General features: G+C 45.4%; 2 protein-coding genes across 9 annotated transcripts in view; one reads left to right on the top strand and one right to left on the bottom strand.

The window, feature by feature from the left end:
* REXO5 (RNA exonuclease 5) overlaps window positions 1-4,909 on the top strand; it is a 38,422-nt gene extending 33,513 nt beyond the window's left edge. For 5 of the 6 annotated variants that reach the window (XM_061600369.1, XM_061600364.1, XM_061600363.1 and 2 more), the window contains 2 exons: window positions 3,106-3,156; window positions 4,690-4,909. In XM_061600369.1, the coding sequence (XP_061456353.1) occupies window positions 3,106-3,156; window positions 4,690-4,780 (142 nt within the window). In that variant the 3' untranslated portion in view covers window positions 4,781-4,909. The remainder of the gene's footprint in view (window positions 1-3,105; window positions 3,157-4,689) is intronic. The other variant, XM_061600365.1, reaches the window with a different exon arrangement.
* Window positions 4,910-16,450: 11,541 nt separating this feature from the next.
* The window catches only part of DCUN1D3 (defective in cullin neddylation 1 domain containing 3), a 46,648-nt gene continuing 41,937 nt past the window's right edge, over window positions 16,451-21,161 (bottom strand). For all 3 annotated transcript variants that reach the window (XM_061599487.1, XM_061599488.1, XM_061599489.1), the window contains one exon: window positions 16,451-19,619. In XM_061599487.1, the coding sequence (XP_061455471.1) occupies window positions 19,121-19,619 (499 nt within the window). In that variant the 3' untranslated portion in view covers window positions 16,451-19,120. The remainder of the gene's footprint in view (window positions 19,620-21,161) is intronic.

Consider the following 21,161-nt stretch of genomic DNA (forward strand, 5'->3'; position numbering starts at 1 on the left):
TTCCTCCAGAGGACCCCTCAAGGGAATCCTCAGCACTGGTTTCAGGGGACCTTGCCTGCTCCTCAATGTCCTCAGCCCATGAGGTATCTGGCTTGTCCTCTGCAGATTTTGTGTCTGGTACCACTAGGCATGACATTGCCACCCCACAACACCCTCACACACATTTTTAATACCTCACGTATGGTTCTGCTTATGGCATGTTAAGGACATCCTTGAGAGTTCACACACACACAAAATAGTTACCAAGGCGTGAAGAAGGGGGAGGCAAGGACAGGCCTTTCACCCCCTTCGGCCCTCACCTGAAGGGACAGGGCTTTAGGAAACCCAAAGCCTTCTCCGAGATTCCAACTCTTCAGCCTGGAGAGCTACAGAGCCTCCTTGCTTCTCCCCTCCCAACTCCGTTAAGTTGAGCCTTAGGCAACTGTCAGAGGGAAAGCCAGGAGTTGAGCCAGAACTGGAGAAGACTGCCGCAAAACACACCGCATCCGGGAAGGCAGTTGTTGCCTAGGCAGAGTCTCTTTAAGGCTCTTCCTGTCTTGAAAGGCCCAAGGGCCAGCATGGGTGGGCCGGGCCAGTCCAGGGCCTGTGAGGATGCTTCACCATCCAGGAAGATGCTTTAATTTGCCTTCTGATAGCTTGTTCACACATACGAACGGACAGACATACACAGAGGGCTGCAGGCCCCTGATTTTTGTCTCGGTGGCGCTTGACACACACACCTTTTCACTGCCTTTATAGGTGGCTTTTCCTCCTGCGTGTGTGGTCAGGCCTTGCTCTAGGCCTTGGGAATCGTTTTGGATTGCAGTATTACCAGTGTGGAGGAACCAGTGGCCCTCCAGATGTTGCTGGACTCCAACTCCCATCAGCCTCAGCAAGCATGGCCAATGGCCAGGGACGATGGAAGTTCAGCAACATCAGAAGGGCCAAAGGTTCCCCACACGTGCCATATGGGGAGTGTCTTGCTTCCACCTTGCTCAGACAGTTCATCAGGGAGGATGGCAAGGTTGTCTCTTCACACCTGACTCTCGACTTGACCCTCAGCTGCCTTCTTTCCCCCACCCCATATCAGGGACCCCACCACTCCCACAGCTGGGGGGCTTAGGGAAGGCGAGAAAGGGTTGAACCCCTGCTGAAGAATCCCTTTTACAAAGCAGGCCATGAGGAGAGCTGAGAGCAGATGGGTCAGTGGAGGTTGGCGCCCACTGAGATAGGCAGGGCGGCAGCAGGGAGCCCAACAGTAGTTAGAGCCATCTAATTCTAATTTTCTCCCCATCATCCTCCATGCTGAGTTCTACAAGGAGCAACACTGAGACTGAGAAGGAAGAAGAAGCTGACAGGCAGGGCTACCCTCCAGCCTGTCCCAACTAGTGGGCCACCAGATGTTGCTGGACCACAACTCCCATCAACCTCAACCAGCATTGCCAATGGTCGGGAAAGATGGGAATTGTGGCCCAACATCTGGTGGCCCACTGGTTGGGAAAGGCTGCTCTAGACTGTCAGTAAGAAAGCAGACAGATGGGGGCTGGCTGAGGGTTGGTGGGGCAGTGCCTCATCCGCCTTAATGGATCAGCTTCCTCTCTGTTTTTTTAATAAAAGAGCAGAAAGCAAGGAGATGCCAGTTTGTGCCATTTACCTACAGAACAATACTAAATGATTCTGCTGGAGAAACAAACCCACATTTCATTGAAACGAACTCCTACCCCCTTTGCAACTTTGTTAGCTCTTCCTTCCACCACCCCGGACTTCCTTTCATGACCACCACCACCACCAAAAAAAGGAGTGAACAGAACCCTAAAGATTCCAATCCATTGATGCCTCAGAGATGGCCTGATTGTGACAGGGGAAAGGGAACTGAGTTAAATGCTGAGAATCTCCCCCCCCCCCATGATGGAGGCTTGAGGTCTGCCTCCTGTGGCCTTTACAAAATAAAATAACCCCCCCTTTCTAATGCCTCAGTTAGCTTGATGGGCACAAGCCCTTCAGCTTGGCTGCAATTACATCAGCTAAAGCTGGCAGGCATCTTCTAAGTCCTGCTCCTAAGAGAGACAGATGACACTGGGTTGCTGCTTGGGGTCCTTTCGGTATCTTCTCCGTGCAAGTGTTACTTAGCTGTGGGCCCCCCTTAATTTTTCAGGGGCTTAAAAAACAAAGCACAAGCACCCTGGAGGCTTAACTGGCTTGGCTGTTCTTTAGTACACTGGGAAAATGGGGGGGGAGAGAAGGGTCTGCTCCCGTATTTTAGCTTGTGTGCCATAATTATTTTCATGTGCTGTAACAGTATCTAGTGATCTTCCCTACTCTCCCCACCCCCACCCTCCCAAACTCCCTTTTCTAAGCTTCACATGCATCACCACATTAGCTTAATCAGCCCCAGGGGAGGTCTGAATGCTGGGATGAGCTATTGCAGGCCTTTTTTAATTTGCTTTGCCTTCATCCTTTAATCCTAAACCCTTGCTGCTGATTATTTCAATCCGGGTGGGGTGGGGTGGTGTTAGATGCTTCCAAGTCAGTCTTTCTCTTTTTTTTGCTGCAGATAAGCCCGGGGTTGTAGACAGGATTTGATTCATATTTGCTTGTTCTTTGTTAACTATTGAAAGCTAGCCAGTATGTGCCTCTTTACATCAGAGTACACACGGCACAGCTGCTTTGAGTAATGAGAGTGGATCTACATCTCACCCTCCCTCTCACATTTGTCACTCCTCTGCCTACTTCCAGCCCTGCCAGAACTGGTGGCACTCACGACGACAGTGGCCACCTCCACACTATATGTGGTTTCCCCCTCACAGAGCTACAAATTCTCAGCACTCTTAAACTACAGTTCCCGTGGTTCTTTGGGGGAAGTCACATGCTTTAAATGTGCATTGGATGTGCTTTAGATATATATGGTGCGGATCCGCTCTAGTCTTGCTCCAGTTGCATCAAGCCGTTAACACAGAGTAGGAGCAGAGAACCTGCAGCCCTCCAGATGTTGTCGGACTCCAACTCCCATCACCCCTGTCCATTGCCCATGCTGGCTTAGGCCGATGGGAGCACTGATGAAAGAAGGCAGCGATTTCCATTCTGACCCTTATTTACCTAACTGGCGCCGTTTCCATTCTGCTGCAGTTCGGTTTCTACCAGATCCTACATTATTTGTCTCGCTGTCTGCTATTTAACGTAAGTTACATAACCATTTAATTGTAAAGGAAGCATCCAAACAATGTAAAAATAAACCCGTCATTAATTCAATATTATTTGTGGACAAACCAACAATGATATAAACAAACACCAATCATATTTGCTTAACTGATTTCCATTCCTGACCACAAACACACAAACTGCAGGAAGTTCAACTTCATTTTCCGTTGTTGTCAGAATTCTCAGCCTTAGATGGGAGCTGGAATCCAATAATATATGGAGGGCCCCCATTTCTCCATCCCTGGCATAGGAGGCCCCAAATGTCATAGCTTTGCTCATAGGGGAGGGGTTCCAGCCCCCTGATTGTTAGTGCTGCCCTTTTCTGCACCTGTTCCAGCTCTACAATATCCTCCCTGCGGCAGCCAGAGCTGCAGCACAGTATTCCAATGTGTGGCCTCACGCAGGGTGTATCCTGCCATCTGACACACGCTGCAGCTGCCAAGCTATAATTTGAACTGTTAATATGTTGTAGGACAATTATACTTTGTTTAGTGTATCTTTGTTTCTGTGGTTAATCACCCTCCTTGGTTTTTAAATCTGCGAAAGGGCAGGCTGTTGCAGAATAAACAAATATAGCAGGCTAGAAAAAAAAACATGTGTAATGGGGGGGTGCGCCTCTGGTAGTAATCCCTGGTACGTAAATAAGGATGTAACAACCATGTTCCTATTTTTCATCTGTGAAACGGAAAAATGGACTGCCTTCAAGTCGATTCCGACTTGTGGCGACCCTATGAATAGGGTTTTCATGGTAAGCAGTATTCAGAGGCGGTTTGCCATTGCCTTCCTCCAGAAATGTTGGGATGTATAGCAAAAGAAGAAAAAATCTACTTACTTTTGTGTAACAAACACACTTTAGGCTTGCAGCATGTACCTGTGAACCCCACAATCTGCCAACCAGAGCCAGCTGCAAAAGAATTAAAGAATTCCAAGCCCAGGAATTCGGTCCGAGTACCAGAGCAGATTTGAGTGCACAGCCCTTCCACCCCAAATCCACTCCTGTTTACCCCCCAAGCTCTCATCCCTCATCCCCAACAAGTGGTCTGACGGTTTGAAATGCCTGCATCCCTGAAGAAGTTGGGGTCCTTGTGTGTGCCCCCCCGTGCCCCCATCCCCAGTTTTTCAGCTGACATGTTCAGGTGAATACCTAAACGCAGACAGGAAGAATGCCTTCGGATTATCTGTTGCTGGAAACCGCAGGAGGGGAGAGCGCTGCTCTTGTGCAGAGGGCCTGCATGTGGGCTTCCCACCGGCATTTGACTGGCCACTATGAGAACAGGATGCTGGGCTAGGTGGACCATTGGCCAGAGCCAGTAGGGCTCTTCTGACATTCTTGAACATGACTCCAGAGAATCTCTCTTCTGCCCACCTGTGATTATAATACAGGTGACACCGTTCAGGTTTCCCTTTGGGCAGGCGTTAACCCTTCGGTACGATTTTGTTTGTAAATTAAAAGCACTTTGCAGCATGTCTCTCAAAGAAAAGTAATGCTAATTTCTGTCACTTACTTTGCAGAGTTTCTGAATCGCTCCATGGCTTTGGCCTGCTGGGAATCAAAGGAGACAACCCACCTCTGGAGGCTCCTAATTGCAATCATAGTTTTTAACATTCTGGTTTTGCTAAAAAGCTTTGGCAATTTCATTTAAATTTCATTTATCTTGGATACCAGCAGATATTTCCCTCCCCCCACAATACAATGTTTTAAATATTAAAATCAGTTGAGTCAAATGTTAAATCATTCAAAGAAGTGGGTCCAGTTATTTATGCAGTAAGCTGGCTTGTTCTTTTCCTTTTACTCGGCTCTGCTGGTTGCTAACCCAAACGCTGTTAAGGAATAAAAGAGTGTGAAGAAGCTTATTGAGGCTGGGTTGAGTGAAAAGTTCTCCCCAAAATTCTTCATCTTTTTGGGGGGTGGCAAAATTGGGAGAGAGGGGTTTGAGACAGATTAGCATTCATTATTACATTTCCTTCAAGGTAGTGTACAAAGATGGCTCTCCCCCTCCTGATTTTATCCTCACAACAACCCTGTGAGGTAAGTTAGACTGAGAGACAGTGGCTGGCCCAAGGTCACCCAGTCAAGTGGGGATTTGAACCCTGGTCTCCCAGGTCCCAGTCTGGCACTCTAACCACTACACCACACTGGTTGTCATTCAGTTTTCATCAGAATATTCCTCAGGGGCAGGGGAATTCTCCAGTAGTTTGGGAAGAGGGGCTGAAATGAAACTTTCAGAGGACACCTCTGTTCTGAGAAATTTGTTTGGTTAATGATTAAAACTGTGGATTATCTCCACCTAAATTTTACTCACACCCATTCACATGAATTATGTTAGTCATGTTCATTCAGTTCGATTCCAATGGAAGGAGGAAGTCGAATCTCCGGTAAAAGGGGTTGAGGTCCACTCAGCCTTCTATCCATCTGTGGTCGGTAAAATGAGTACCCGGCGTATGCTGGGGGGTAAAGAAAGGCCGGGGAAGGAACCAGCAATCTCACCCCATATATACGGTCTGCCTAGTAAACGTCGCAAGATGTCACCCTAAGAGTCGGAAATGACTCGCACTACAAGTGCGGGGACACCTTTACCTTTTTACTTTGAGTAGGACTAGCTTGGATACAATCCTATGTTAAAAACGAGTATTAAAACTCGAAAGAGAAAATCTTCAAGAAATTCTTTTCTAATAAAATTTGGCCCAGCACTAGCTCTGTGGGTGCATGCATGCAACAAATTGACCTGGGACAATGTGAACTTTTGATTGTGATTTGGAAGGGCCAGGATTTACATTCAGCTTTCTTCATGCAAGCAACAAGCTGACCCCCCCCCACCAACAAAAGGTGCATTGTGGGTAACAAGGACTACCAACTGTTTTTTCCTGCTAGGCCTCATAATTAAACTTTTTCATAAACATTTGTGGCATTCTTCACCCCCCACACACATACCATTCAGCCTGAAGGAAGTAGCACACTTCAGAGAAAAGTACTTTGCCCTTGGGAAAATGGAATCTGTGATTCACACATTTTGGTCTTTTTCCATCATCTTCATAAAAGGAAAGGTTTCGGCTCGGGAAGGGTGGAGGAAGACAAGGAGGGCGGGAGGGCGATAGACTCTTGTTACTGAGGCCAGAATGTGTAACAACTGAAAGTTATTGAGGAACCCTACATGACTGTAGCTCTGCTAGGCTTTCCACCACCACCACCCCGGTTCTAAAAATCCTTGGGTTCTGAGCATGCATAGATTGCCCTCCCCCCACTAAGAGAAAAAAATATTGGCAAAAGTGGAGTTAAGGACAAAGCCCATCTCTTCTGACTACACTTTTTTTTGGGGGGGGGGAAGACTCTTGGTCTAGTCTTCCATTGAAAATGTCCATTTCTGAATAAGAATCTTAAGTGGTGTAGAAAAAAACTAATACAAATGAAAATAAAAATAAGTTAAAATTACAAAAAAACACAATTCAGTAAAAATGCCTGCTGGAATAAAAAAAAATCTGAAGCAGGTACTGCAAGTTCGACTGGGCTGCAAGTTTGACAGCCTCAACTGGGAGTTCCATAAAACGAAATCCACAATACTGAACTGACAAGCTCCTGATGGATATGAGCCATGCATCGGAACCGGAGGGGGGACTCCCCCCCCCCAAAGACCTCTTATTGGCAGGTATATAAAGAATCAGGCAGGCCTTGAGGTATCCTGACCCAAGTTGTTAAGGCCCTTGTAAATTAGTACAAGAGCCTTGAGCCTGGCCAAGTAGCATATGGGCAGCATATGCAAACTTTTGAGCACTGGAGTTATGTGCTAGTGATAATCTGTCCCCAACAACATCTAGCCACACTGTTTTGTACCAGCTGTAGCCTCTGGACAAGGGACAAGGGCAGCCCTACCAAGAGTGCATTGCAACCATTGAGTCTTAAGGTTACCAAAACATGGATCATTATTGTCAGACTATCCCTGTCCACAAATTGCTGCAGTTGGCGTGCATCCAGTCCCTTCACATACCCGTTTCCCACAAGGGAGGTCAGGTAACACACCTTGTGGAGAGGCAGATTTTAGTTCCAGAATCTTCTGACTGGAGAATCGAAATGGCAGCTGCCTGAGGGGGGAAATAGACTAGGCTGAAGCGAGGTGCTAGGCTGAGTCACCAGCCATTCCGCTGGGTGCTCGCCAGAAATGTATGAGAACAGCTGAACGATGACAACATGCAACAGAAGACAGGTACATTTAGCAGTTGTGTAGGTGAGAAAATGTCAACAGATGCGGCTTTTCTCACCTAGGTACAACACGCTTTGCCAACACCAGTTTCTTCACCTACTCCTCTCTGGTTCCACAGCTTTAGTGTTGTCAGTTGCTCTGAGATCAAAACCTGGTGCATTCTGGAGCAAGAGAACAAGCTCCTCATCCCCCCTCCCCAAAAGCAAGTCACGGTTACGGATCTGTATCTAGTGTTAGTAACCCTGATGCGATTAAGCCTGTTGATTTCAGTGGGTCTACCCCAAGTAAAACTTAGTTGGCTACGACACATAACCTGTGGGGGTGTGGAGAAGAAATCAGTGCAAAACAGGGAGAGCAAAAAAGTCAACTAATTGCATGAAATATTCATTACACAATGTGCTTATATAAAAAGGGCCTCAGGACTGCCTGTCTTCCTAGTGCTTTCACACTCACCGGTCAGCACAGGGAAAGGGAATCTAGGAAGCTGTCTTACATCAAGTCTAACCATTGGTCCACCTAGTTCAGTATTGCCTCCACTGACTGGTAGCCACTCTCCAGGATTTCAAATGGGGTCTCCCAGCCCTCCTTGGAAATGGTGGGGGTGAACTGAGCTATGGCCTGTCCTCCAAGCGACAATGGGGTTTGCTTCATACTGTGGCATTGTGCAAAATACTGCCTGCATTTTCATTTATTTTATTTATTTATTTCATTTATACCCCACCTTTCTTTGTTCATGAAACCCAAGTGGCTTACATATGGCTCCCACATGGTCTCCCATCTAGGCACTGACCAGACCTGACCCTGCTTAGCTTCAGCAGGGAGCTGGCCTGATGTGTCTTCAGACCATAGCCTGGGGCCATTATTCTCTTTGAACTGGAGTAGAACTTTGAATGAAACATGAGAATTCAAGGAAAAGGCCTGGGATTTCCCTGGCCCCCATATCTCTGTGTGTTCCTGAACCTATTATAGCCCTCCATTTTCCATCTCTGCTGTTGCTGCTCCAAGACGGCCAGTCAGCAGAGGGAGAGGCTGAGAAACCCTGCTCTCCATTTTCCAGGAGCCAAGGGTGGGACCCAGTTCAGCCCTCTCAACTTTCCCCTCAAGAATTGTCTTCCATGGAAGGATTCCTTACTATGACTTTGTGTCCAATTGCTGACCCTGTTTTAAAGAATAGAGATGCTTATTGGGCACTTCAGGCTTGCCCATAGAAAGGCGGGATACAACTATAAGCAGCAAATCAACAAAGCATCAGTCTTTTACAATCAACCAATGTGACGATCAATGGCCTTGCTGGAAGGAACCACAAGGCATCTTAGGGTTTCCGAGGCCACCTGCAAGATGTTGGCAGTCTGCAGGTGGGATTCAGTCGCCCACCAGTAAATTCAGGTTGTGCATTTAAAGTGAACGTATGAACAGACTGCTGGATCAGGCCAGTGGCCCATCAGCATCCTGTTCTCACAACCAGATGTCTACAGGAAGCCCACAAGCAGGACCTGAGTGCAAGAACACTCTCCCTTCTTGCCGTTTCCAGGGCCTAGTATTCAGAAGCATACTGCCTCCAACTATGGAGGCAGAGCATAGTGGTCGCAGCTCATAGCCATTGGTAGCCTTGGCATACTTGTGCAACAAAGCCACTGAAAGAAAGGAAGGAAGGAAGGAAGGAAGGAAGGAAGAAAGGAAGAAAGGAAGAAAGGAAGAAAGGAAGGAAGAAAGGAAGAAAGGAAGGAAGAAAGGAAGAAAGGAAGGAAGGAAGGAAGAAAGGAAGGAAGAAAGGAAGAAAGGAAGAAAGGAAGGAAGAAAGGAAGAAAGGAAGAAAGGAAGAAAGGAAGGAAGAAAGGAAGAAAGGAAGAAAGGAAGAAAGGAAGAAAGGAAGAAAGGAAGAAAGAAAGGAAGAAAGGAAGAAAGGAAGAAAGGAAGAAAGAAAGGAAGAAAGGAAGAAAGGAAGGAAGAAAGGAAGAAAGGAAGAAAGGAAGAAAGGAAGAAAGGAAGAAAGGAAGGAAGAAAGGAAGAAAGGAAGGAAGAAAGGAAGAAAGGAAGAAAGGAAGGAAGGAAGGAAGGAAGGAAGGAAGGAAGGAAGGAAGGAAGAAAGGAAGAAAGGAAGAAAGGAAGAAAGGAAGAAAGGAAGGAAGAAAGGAAGAAAGGAAGGAAGAAAGGAAGAAAGGAAGAAAGGAAGGAAGAAAGGAAGGAAGGAAGGAAGGAATTGGACTTTTTGCAGTAGTAACTACTGTACTTACAAATGAATCAGAATTAAATCTCAACAAACCATGGACACCATATAAGCCCTCTGCAAACTTTGTGCAGCCAAATCAGGCGGAATGCTCAATAAACAGGGCTTATGGAAGTGACACGAGAGGCCAAAAAAAGAGGTTAGAAGCCCACAGCTACTTTTTATCCACTTCTCCCAAGCCTTGCTGGAAGGTTTGCATGACTAAAAGCCTCTAGAGAAACACTTAAGAACACCCCATTTACAGATATTTTCATGTTGTTGTCTTAAAATATTAAAGCACTACACCGTCAAAGTCAATAATGCAAGCAATGGATTCCCACGGGTATGGGACTGCCTTCGTCGATTCTGACTTATGGCAACCCTATGAATAGGGCTTTCATGGCAAGCGGTATTCAGAGGGGGTTTACCATTGCCTTCCTCTGAGGCTGAGAGGCAGGGACTGGCCCAAGGTCACCCAGTGAGCTTCATGGCTGTGTGGGGATTCGACCCCTGGTCTCCCAGATCGCAGTCCAACACCTTAACTACTACACCACACTGGCTCTTATACCCACAGGTATAAGCAGTAGTTAACCTAGAAATCTGGAATCACTTTCTCTGCAAGCTGTCGCCTCACGCATGAACCAACCTCTTAGGGCATAAAAAAGAAAAAGCCAACCACAGATAGGAGCTGACCTGCTCTAAGAGACACAAGATTGCAAGATGATGGGACAACAGAAATGACACCCTGCGGTCCTTCTCATTTTGCCAGCCACCTCTTGGATCCAAATGAGGTTTTGCCTTTTTCCTATAAATTCAGCATCAGGGACCTTTTATTAATTTAATTGGCCCATTTCTATCCTGCCCTTCCTCCTGAAGGAGCGCAGGGTGGCAAACACAGAAGAGATAAAACCATTAAAAACAATTCCCATACAGATGCAGACTGGGAAAGAACTAATTAAAAGGCTTGTTGAAAGAGGCCTGCCGTAATAGCCATGAGACCATTCCTCACAAAGCATGCCCGCCTGACCCACACCTGAGATGGTGTGATAGGCTACAAAGGAACAATCAGCTAATCCAAAACAACTGGTCACAAAAGTGTAGGGCCTGCTTTGCTGGACTAGTCTCTTTGTGCCTCTTAATACTAAAGAAATTCCCAAAGTGTATTTAGCTGCTTAGAAATCTGAGGTTTGAGAGAGAGAGAGAAACTCAACAGGTCAAAAGGGAATGACATACCAAATAGGGGGAAAAGGAAAAGAAGACAGCCACTGCTCTGAATTTGGAAAGAGGGTTGCTCAACTAGACTGGCTGCCGGGTAGTGGCAGCCAGAACAGCAAGGGACAGACAGAGAGACAGCGCATATGCCAAGAGTCGACATGCCACCACCTCACACACAGTTATAGTCAAATTTCTCCCCTCAACATGCCACAATTTCTTTTTGTTTTGAATGCCAAACACATTAATCTTGTAAAGTAATGGAGCAGGAATGGGTGGAGGGAAGCCAGCCCTCGAAGCCGACTTGAGTTGACAAATGGAGACATCTTCCTCATTTGGAATGAACGCACTAGAACATGGAAAAAAATGGTTTTCTTAATGAGTTTTTTAAAAAATTATTGCAGCACTGGGAGGATGGGTACCGTTTTCCAAGAGCAGACTGGGCTGATCGACTCTTATGGAAAGCCTACCGACTTTTCAGGGAAAACCACTAAGTTGTTACAGTCATATCATTATCGACGGGGTGTTTGTGGTAAGCCTAAGCCTCCTTAACAGCAGTAGCGTAGTGGGAAATTCAGAAGTGCAGGGTCTCTTCATGTTAGTCACAGCCATGCCCCCTTCTTTTTTTTGCAGCTGTGTTGAGAATGAGATCCTTGTTAGTACCTTCTCCCACAACAACAGACATCCTTAGGAGCCAATAAGCATGAAAGGGGAGTTAGCTATTGAGAAGGGTCTTCTCGGTAGCTGACTCACCTCCTTTCACTCGGATTGGTTCCAAGGAAGGAAGCATGTTAGAAGACTCTTCTCGGTGGCTAACACGCTCCTCTTTCATGCTGATTGGCTCGTAAGATCCTGGAGACAGAGGGACCCTGCTCCCAAAAAAGTAAGGGGTCTTAGACACACACACCCAAGACCCTGGACAACTACACCCCTGTTTAACAGCACTGCCTGTCATTCAACTAAGGATACAAAAAGAGTCCTGCTGGATCAGACCAAAGGCATCTATCTGGGCCGGCTGCTTCATAGAGTTAACCGTTGTCCATTGGGATATATAAACTGCTTATATTAATATGTTTAAATTAGGGTTCATGGGTTACTCTTGTTAATGTGAGCTGACATTGCTTCTGTCTATTATATTGAAGAAAGCAAAGCATTAATCAGAGCTCAAGGACACTTTCAAGTGAGGCAAAAACACTCAAGGAGATGCGAAGCACAGCTAGGGAAGGACAACATGGGGTTGCAGGAGAGATCCGAGGGCCGCATTCAGCCTTCAAAATGGGATGTGATGTTCTTGTTTGTGGGGATTTGTATTATTTCACTGCATTGTATTGTAGGTTTTTAAAAAATATATATTGCATTGCATTTATAATTGGAGTTTTTCAGTTTGTTATATATATAGCATTCATTATTTTTAAACCACTTAGAGACTGTCTTAAGTATTAAGCAGTATATAAATAGGTGAAATAAATAACTTTTGCCATTGTCTGTTGCAGGTACAGTTGTGAGAGACGAGACAGAATGTTATGTACATCACCTATGCGCAAATGTGTGCAAAGTAACGCACATTGGCACAAGGCATCCTAACTTTACATCTAAAAAGGACAGGGACCTAAATTAGCTGAGGAAAGATTTCGGAAGTCATTCTGAAAAGCTCATTATCAACGCCAGCAGCTCAGCATGCTACAGGAGTGAAAGGACAAATGCATCATAAGGAATCATTAGGATTGAAATGGAAAATAAAACAGCAGGGACAATAATCATGCCATAATATAAATCTATCCCATTTAGAATACTGTGTGCCTTTCTGGACATTGAAATTAAAAATAAAAAGATACTGCAGAGAAAGGGGAATTAAGAAGGGGCTAAGAAAATTCTTCTGAAATTCTTTTCTAAACCTTCGGAGTTCTTAACTAGAAGGCCCGATTTCCAAAGTGAAATTGAAACATTAGGAAGTCTCTTTTAAAAAACCTTTTTAATTCCCAGATTTTGTACACAGCACCTGTGTGAGCCGCCTGCCACAGCAGGTGTCCCTCTTTCCCACCCACCCCATGTTACCAAAGTGCACATATGCATTGATATGACATTGCCAAAGAACAATCCTGAACTGATCATATATAATCTGCTTGGTAAGGTCCACCTGAATAGCAGTGTACCAGCACCTTAACGAATAAATTAAATAATCTTCTTGTGCAGCGGTTTCACAATGGCAGGCAACAAATGCGCACATCAAGAGAACGCATCCCACAAAGAACAGAGGTGGAAACAAAGCCTATGGAGAACTGTAGCAGAGTGACGTGTATACTCCAACTCAATAAATTAAAAGTTACACTGAATTGGAATTCAGGAGAAGCTGAATTCAGGACAAAGCGAACCCACAGAACAATACAGGAACAGAATAGGAAAACTCAACCCTGAAATGGGGACTTGGATGAGAAATGGTAAGCCAAGGAATTGCCAATCAGCAAAGGCAAAAGACCAACTTCCTGTTGTTTTCCTCTGGCCTCTCTAGGAGCTTCGTGGTATCTGCTCATCGCAGGAGCCGATGTTGCGCCTGTTCTACAGGCAGAGTGCCACTGTAATGTAACATGCGCATCGACAACTGGGAAGCCTTGGCTCATGAGTGTCCCAATTGGAGGTCGGCCATTATCAAAGTTGCTATGGACTTTGAAGAAGCACAAGGCGAAAGGGACAAAAGGGCTAAGGGGAAGGCGCATCAAGCAAATCCTCATCGTGACCATCTTCCATCTGGAAACCTATGTCCTCACTGTGGGAGGCTGTGTGGATCCAGAATTGGCCTCCACAGTCACTTACGGACCCACTGTTACCTTATCTTGGAAGACAATCTTACTCGGCCACAAGGGATCGCCAATGATGATTGACTACGCTAAGCACCAAGCCCCATGACTTCCCCATTCTCCGTTCTTCAAGCCATACATCCCAACAAAGAAAAGCCCATTCAGAAATGGCCCGCTGCATACAGCCAACCCTCATCCTATCAAAAACCTAAAAATAATTCTGATGCTGAAGCCAACTTCACAAGGGTTGGGCTCCTCTTGGAAACTGTGATGTACAAACATACATAAAAGCATAGGCAGCTGCCATATACCTACTCAGCCCATTGGTCCATCTAGCTCAATAATGCCTACACTGGCAGAGGCTCACTGGGTTTCAGACAGGAGTCTTTTCCCAGCCCTTGCTGGAGATCCCAAGAGATTGAAGCAGGAACCACGTGCAGGCAAACCACCTGCTTTGCATGGACACATCCACGCACCCCACTACATAATAACAGCAAGAATTTATGCGGGCTCCATCATCTGTGCAGCCCCCCTTTGAATTGCCAACAGGATAGTCTGTGAACTTGCCTGAGCTGAATTGGGCTGCAGCCATGTGTCGGTCATGAAAAAGACATGCAAGGAAAAAGACATGCTGTAAGGATGGGGTGGGTGGGAGCTGGAGCTCAGCGGCAGAGCATCTGCCTTGCACGAAGGTTCCTGGTTTCTGGCACCTCCAGGTGAGGCTGGGAGGGTCCCCTGCCTGAAACCCTGGTGAGACGCTGCCAGTCAGAGCAGACGGTACTGAGCTAGATGGACCAAGGATCTGACTCGGTATAAGGTGGCATCCTATGTTCCTTGTCAATGGTCTTGCATACCTGGGAGCTGATATTTAAAAGGTACCTCTGGCCAGGCTTTGCTGGCGCAGCCTGGATGTCACTCAAGAGTTAGCAGGACTGCACTGTTGACCAAGTTTTCAGCTCCTCTTACTTTGGAGGGCTTTGGGAGCCACATTGCTGTGCCATCTGCAGGAAGCTTAAATATTTTATTACCAGGAAGGGGGAGGGAAAGAGATCAAAATCACATTTCTGGGAAAAGACAGCAGGATGCCACAGAGACATCAACCATCCACTCATTTTCCAGCAGATAATTACAAAGGCTGTGCTGAATGAGCCTCCACAAGCATTTTGCTCTAAGTCTTTTGGAAATTTCCCTGCATGCACCAAATCCACCCCTATTTTTACATCTGCCACGTTTTAAAGCAAGGCCTAATTGTCAGCATCATGCACATCCATGACACCAAGTTTGCATTTTAAAAGATTATATAAAAATGAGAAGATGTAGTCATCATCCCTGACACTCAACTCGACTGGTTGGGGCTTATGCGAGTTGGAGTCCAACAACCTCTGGAGAGCCACAGCTACCCAATCCTTGCCTTGCAGGCTAAGCAAGTGTGCTGCTGAACTACAACTCCCATCAGCCCCAGCAAGCATGGCCAAGGATGATGGGAGCTGTAGCTCAGCAACAACTGGAGAGCCAAGGTTTCCCACATCTAGGCTAAAGTATAACGAAGCCGCTCTCAGGGCTAGATTAAAGTGTCCTCTGTAAGCTATATTTAATACAAAGTTTAGGGGTGGGTGGGAGACTAAATAGACTCTTTACTTTTCCAAGCTTAGCTTTTCTGAATTTTTAAAAAATTGAGGCAAAACAAAAAGACATATGCATAGATTGTCAAACTGTTCGCAGAACAAGAGGCCGGCATCAACTTAGCAACTGCGGAATACCTGTTGACTATTGCCATACGGAGTCCCACCCTCCAATATAATCTGGGTCCAGGAACAGGAATGGTCTTTCTGGGCAATGAGGATGCTTCAGAGCTTCTCTGTGTCAGTTCTTAGCAAGGTTGTGCCAAGGAATCCTAGCACACTGTTACTCCACACTTCCTTCCATATTTTGAAAGAAAGGCAAACGGTGATGAGAATACACCACACTGCATAGAGCCTCTCTTTGTTCTGGGAACCAGGGACTGGCAGATGCATTCAGTAAGGCAGCTTAATTCATCAGGGTTCAGGGATGGGAAACCTATGGTCCTCCCTATGCTTTTGGCTAGCTCCCATAATCTCAGACCATCGGTCCATCCATTCCTGCTATATGCTCATGCAAGCAAGCAGCCCCTCCGTTAAGGGGACAAAATTTTGAAGTGTTTATTTTTGAGAGCCTGCCCTTATTAGTGCTGGCTACCTGAAGTTCTCCATGGGGAGGCTGGAAAAAAGTTAAGCATTTGCAGAAGGTAATGATATAATGGAAGTGAGCCTCTGAGAAGGCTCAGCGTGGGGGCTAACCAAGTTGGGCTCGGAAAGAATCTCCTACCTCGTGGTGCATTATGTGGACGCAAAGACTGAACTGCATGACAAGTAAGCGTTATGCTCCAACCTCACCACCTAAGCCTCTTTAGAACAGGCTGCTGACTAAAATAGGTAGTCTTCTCATTTGTTTAGAGTCAACTGCTGTTCATTTTCATAGCAACTCTCCGGACAGAGAATCTCAAATGCACAGACTTGGTGTCGTTCATTATGCTTTAATAACCAAGGCTTGTTCTCAAAAGCCTCTGGGCTAAACCTTCAAGCAGGTGAATAAATACTTTGCAAGGTCAAGTTAGAGAGTTCAGGGCTGTCAGGACTGAATGAACACACCAAGACAACGTTTTCCCCAATCTTAGGCACAGAATTTCCTTTGTCATCAAAAACAAAAAGAGGACATTGAATAGAACACACATGCAGCCTTAACACTGAAGTGAGAACTTCCTAGCTGGACTCAAGAGCAGGGGGTGCAAGGAGTGCCCTGCCCCTAGATGCAGTTATACCTTAAAAACAGCACTTCTGGTAGCATTTGCACAATTTTAAAAAGGTGTTTTAATGCAGTCAGTATTCATCAACAAACAAATGGATATCAATCTCTGCTCCTGGCAGGTGAGAAAGGGTGTGAATTTCAAGTATTTCTTTAAAAAAAAAAATCCACCCCAGGATTGTAGGCGATTTCAGATCTAGAGGAGTTTGACTGTCTTGATGGACCTACCCAATTGTGCCCATGCAAACTCTGTTGGGAAGTGGGAGGCAGGAGGGAGGGGGAAGGAAAGACTAGAGAGAGGTGGCACAGCTTCATGCTGAGTCTCTTGCGTGAAGAGCTGTAGCAATTGAGGAAGGGAGCTAGCCTGCTTCAGCAGATTGCATGGTTACAGCACAATTGTAAAGAAGGTCTTCAACACGCCTGCCCAACCCACCATGTAGCAGAATTGCCTTTCCCACCGATCTCAAGCTACTTAGACGTTTCCAATGGAATGTATAGGTTCATGGATTGCTTAAAAATGCAGCTTAGGTGGGTCTATGACTCATTAAGTCAACTGCCCACCTGGTGCCCTCCAAGTGTTGTGTTCCTATCAGCCCCAGCCAGCAGGGCACCAGGCTGGCAACGTCTGCATTACGTTTCAAAAAAGAAGAAGTTAAAACCTACTTTGAGAGCCTTCGCTGAGTAACCAGAAATAAAGTTTTATATTTTTAAAAAAAACATTAATATGGAGGTGAGACCCATGTCAGGTGAAAGCCTCAGCAGCTATCCCTTTTCCCACGTTTTAAAATGTCGACAACACGTCGTCGTTTTAAAAAGTCACAAAACAATTCAGCCAGCATGAATGAAACTCCTTTTTTAGGTTGCAAGAGTTCCAAGTGAGCAACTCGTCCGAGATACAGGAAAAATGTTAAAAGACAACAAATCAAGTCTTATTTAAAATATTGTTAAAAGTCAGTCCCAAAGGACATGCATAGGGCATAGCCATTAAAGATGATTCCAAACTAGGGTTACCACCGTTTTGGTTAAGTCTGGGCCTTCCTGACAGCAAGGGAACAAGCAGAAATCCAAGAGATGCTGCCTTTTCCATCACTGAATTTCCATACACCTGCTGAAATTTCTATTCAGGATGCAGCAATAAAGGGCAGAGTGGAAATCTTATTTGAGAGATGCAAACTTCCTTGTGCAGGGAATAATGGGATGACTCCAACCACAATCCCACAACCAAGAGCTTTTGTGGGTGCGTTTGTGGTGGCGGTGGCTGTTAAACCCACACATTCTTGCACAGCTATGCCGCGCTCATTGGCCATATAGAGGGTAACACTTTTATCCAAGTGTCAAATATATAAAATTAAAGGAGAGTTTTTATTCAAGGTGTGTGTGCGTGTGTGTCTTCCCCCACCACAGAGAGGAAACACTTGCTCAAGGTACAAATGCATGGGAAAAGGGGGAAAAAAAGAAGTACCACATTTGGCTTTTAAAATCAAGTAAAAGCATTTTCACACTGCTAGGAAAAGAGACTCCCTAGTCCAAAAGGAAAATTCAATCTGCAGTGTTGGGGGTTTTTTTTTGGGGGGGGGGCTTAGAATTGAGGTAGCACAGCTCTTATGCACTTTACCCAAAGCAAGGGATGGCCAATTTCTGCCCAGAGTGCTGCAAGGCCTGTTATATACACACATACCCCATGCCTTGCTACCCAAGCGAGAGGAGAATCCCTTTGCTTGACTTTTTTTTTATGGGGCTTGCATTAGCATAATCTCTGCAAGACTGCCTAGTTCTTTTTATTTTCTTTTGAGGGAAGAAGCCTCACCCTCTTATAGTGCATGCTTGGCATCCTTGTCAGTGTGAACAGAGCTCATTGTTTAAAAGTGAGCAAAGCAATTCCAAATGATGGCAGACTTGTGGGAAGGGGGTGCATAGAGGACAAGGAGTAAAAACAGCCCTCTCCACAGAACCAGATGCTGCACTTTTATCTCATGGCCAAAAGGGTTCAAAAAAGCTTATTAAATGCTGAGCTGACTGGAAGGTACAGTATATTCTTTCAAGCAAAAGGAATATTTTTGTTAAAAAAAAACCCCAGGAGCCAACTTAAAAGAAGTTAGCTATGCTACCAAAAACAAAAAAGAGTGGAAAAAATGCACTTTCATTGGCTTTCAGAATCTTATTTACCTGGGAATTAAATGCATTTTTCAGTTAACAGTAAACACTGTTGATTAATCATGGTATAAATCTTAAAATTATCACAACCTTAAAAAAAAAGTCAACAATGTAAACAGCACTACACACAGTATAGACCTGCCCTGAAAATATATATATATATGTAAATTTGCAGAACTTCAATCTGGCACTGTATAATTTAGCGATGTTAATTTAACTTCACCAAAAAAAAGTTTGTTTTTTAAAGTTGTGCAACCAACGTCAAGATGTAATTATACCAAATCTGAAACCATTCTTTTTTTAAAAAAAACATTTAAACTTGCAGCCAGGGGTCTCAAAAATTTCAAGGGGTGAGGAAGAAGAAACAGGAATAACCCAAAATTGAAAAGTGCCTAAAATATGGATACAGCATTTTAGAGCCCTTTCAAAATTACAAGGCAGAGAAAGGTGTAAAGTAGAAAAAATCTGGAGCGTCTGTAAATTCCAGAGGAGTCCAGAGCTTATGGGTAATGAAAAGGTTGATAGGTTACGGCTGTTGCTGCTGCATTAAAATGCTGCTAAGTATGATGGTCTGCACACAGGCTCGCTGTCTGTGAAGCTACAACGCATTTGGTGTCCTCTCCCTCCTCCTCCTCCTCCTTCTTCCGTTGCTCCATTTCCCATTCCACAAAGGTGTCAAAGAGACTGGGCCAAGCCTCATCTTCGCTGTAATTGCTGAGGTCCGGCCCAATGACCTGAGTAAAATTTAGGAACATGTTCCACGTGTCCCGGGAGATGCCCTTGATTCCTGAGGGGTTCTCGTTCAGAAAGTGTAACCACTGGTCCAATATTGGGGGCTTGTTTTGAGAGAAGACGAGTTTCCAAAGGGCAATGGCTATTTCCCGATGCAGCGATCGCTGTCCCTCTTCAGAGTCCAGGCCAAACTGAAAGGTAAAACGGTAGAGATCCTTGAACTTGTCTTCTTGCTTGGCTTCATTTAAGAGGGTGGGGAACCGGGCACATATCCCATCAATGCTGTCTGCATATATTGCTTTGCAGCCCTCAAAGAATTCTGTCCTATTCAAGCGAAAAACAAGCCAGTTAGACCTCCTTTTTAGTATCACACATGTTAGTATCAGGCCCAGCAGTCGCAAAGGCTATATGCTACCTCCGGGATCAGAGGCAGCAAGTCTCTCAATACCAGTTGCTGGGGAACAGCAAGAATGGGCTACCACTCTCATGTCCTGGCTTGTGGACTTCTGAGAGGCATCTGGTTGGCTACAGTGGGAAACAGGATATGGGACCAAATATTTCTTTGGTCTCATCCAGCATGCCTCTTATTTTCTTATGGCACCTAATTGCCCTTTCCCCAGTCTTGGATGGCCATCTCAAGTATATACATTCTAGCAGAAAACAAGGGCTTGCATTTTTAAAGAATAAAGACGACTGGAGTAAGTTGAAAGGGGTGTTTGGGACATAGCTGGCAACGGCAATAACAGACACATTTTCATTTCTAAAATTGCATTATTTCATAAAATGAACAATACATTGGAATAGATACAATAGCAGTCCGATGGGGCAGTTTCAAACGTTGAAATTAACATTCCCGCCACCCACCTTCCCCTAGGATAACCTGTGTCCCTCCAGATGTTGTTAGAATCCAGTCTAGACCCCACCTTGGTCCCCAATGCTTTATTTGGTGCTCTTCTTAATGTCCAGGACTTGGTAAAAATCCTGCTTGCAAATGCAGACATCTCTGACCATGAGAGCCTGAGGCTTGCCTTTCTAACTCAAAGAAAACAGGAAAGGCAAAGTACCACTGCTGCATGGGAGTCCAAAGACTGTGCTATGTCGCCCCATTTCGAATTTTAGTAAAATTTTAATAAAACCTCAAAGCGATTTATGAGAAATATTATAGGCATCAATTTAAAAAACAGCTAAAAACAAGCCATTAAAAGCACCTGAAAATGGACATGGACTGCCTTCAAGTCAATTCTGACTTATGGCGACCCTATGAATAGGGTTTTCATGGTAAGCGGTATTCAGAGGGGGTTTACCATTGCCTTCCCCTGAGGCTGAGAGGCAGTGACTGGCCAAGGTCACCCAGTGAGCTTCATGGCTGTGTGGGGATTCGAACCCTGGTCTCCCAGGTCCTAGTCCAACACTCTAACCACTACACCACACTGGCTCTCTAAAAACATCTAAAAGATAATTAAAATTAACAGTAAACTAAAAAGAGATTAAAACGTGTCTGAAATGCTGAACTATTACTCTTCCACAATCCCTGAATGTTAACCATGCTGGCACGGGCTGAAGGGAGTTGCAGTTCAGCAACATCTGGAAGGCCACATATTTTCCACTGCTCGTTTAGGGCTTTTAAAGGTTACACATGCACGCATCCCTCTGAATTAAGCCTGGAAACCAGCCGAAGTCTATAAATCCCCCCACCCCCAACTGGCATCATGCACTCCTTGCAGCCAGCCCAGCCCAATACCCTAGCACAGCCTTTCCCAACCAGTATGCCTCCAGATGTTGTTGGACCACAACTCCCATCAGCCTCAGCCAGCATTGCCAATGGTCAGGAAAGATGGGAATTGTGGTCCAGCAACATCTGGAGGC

Source organism: Rhineura floridana, chromosome 17 (genome assembly GCF_030035675.1).
Source record: "Rhineura floridana isolate rRhiFlo1 chromosome 17, rRhiFlo1.hap2, whole genome shotgun sequence".
In the NCBI taxonomy this organism is placed as follows: Eukaryota; Metazoa; Chordata; class Lepidosauria; order Squamata; family Rhineuridae; genus Rhineura; species Rhineura floridana.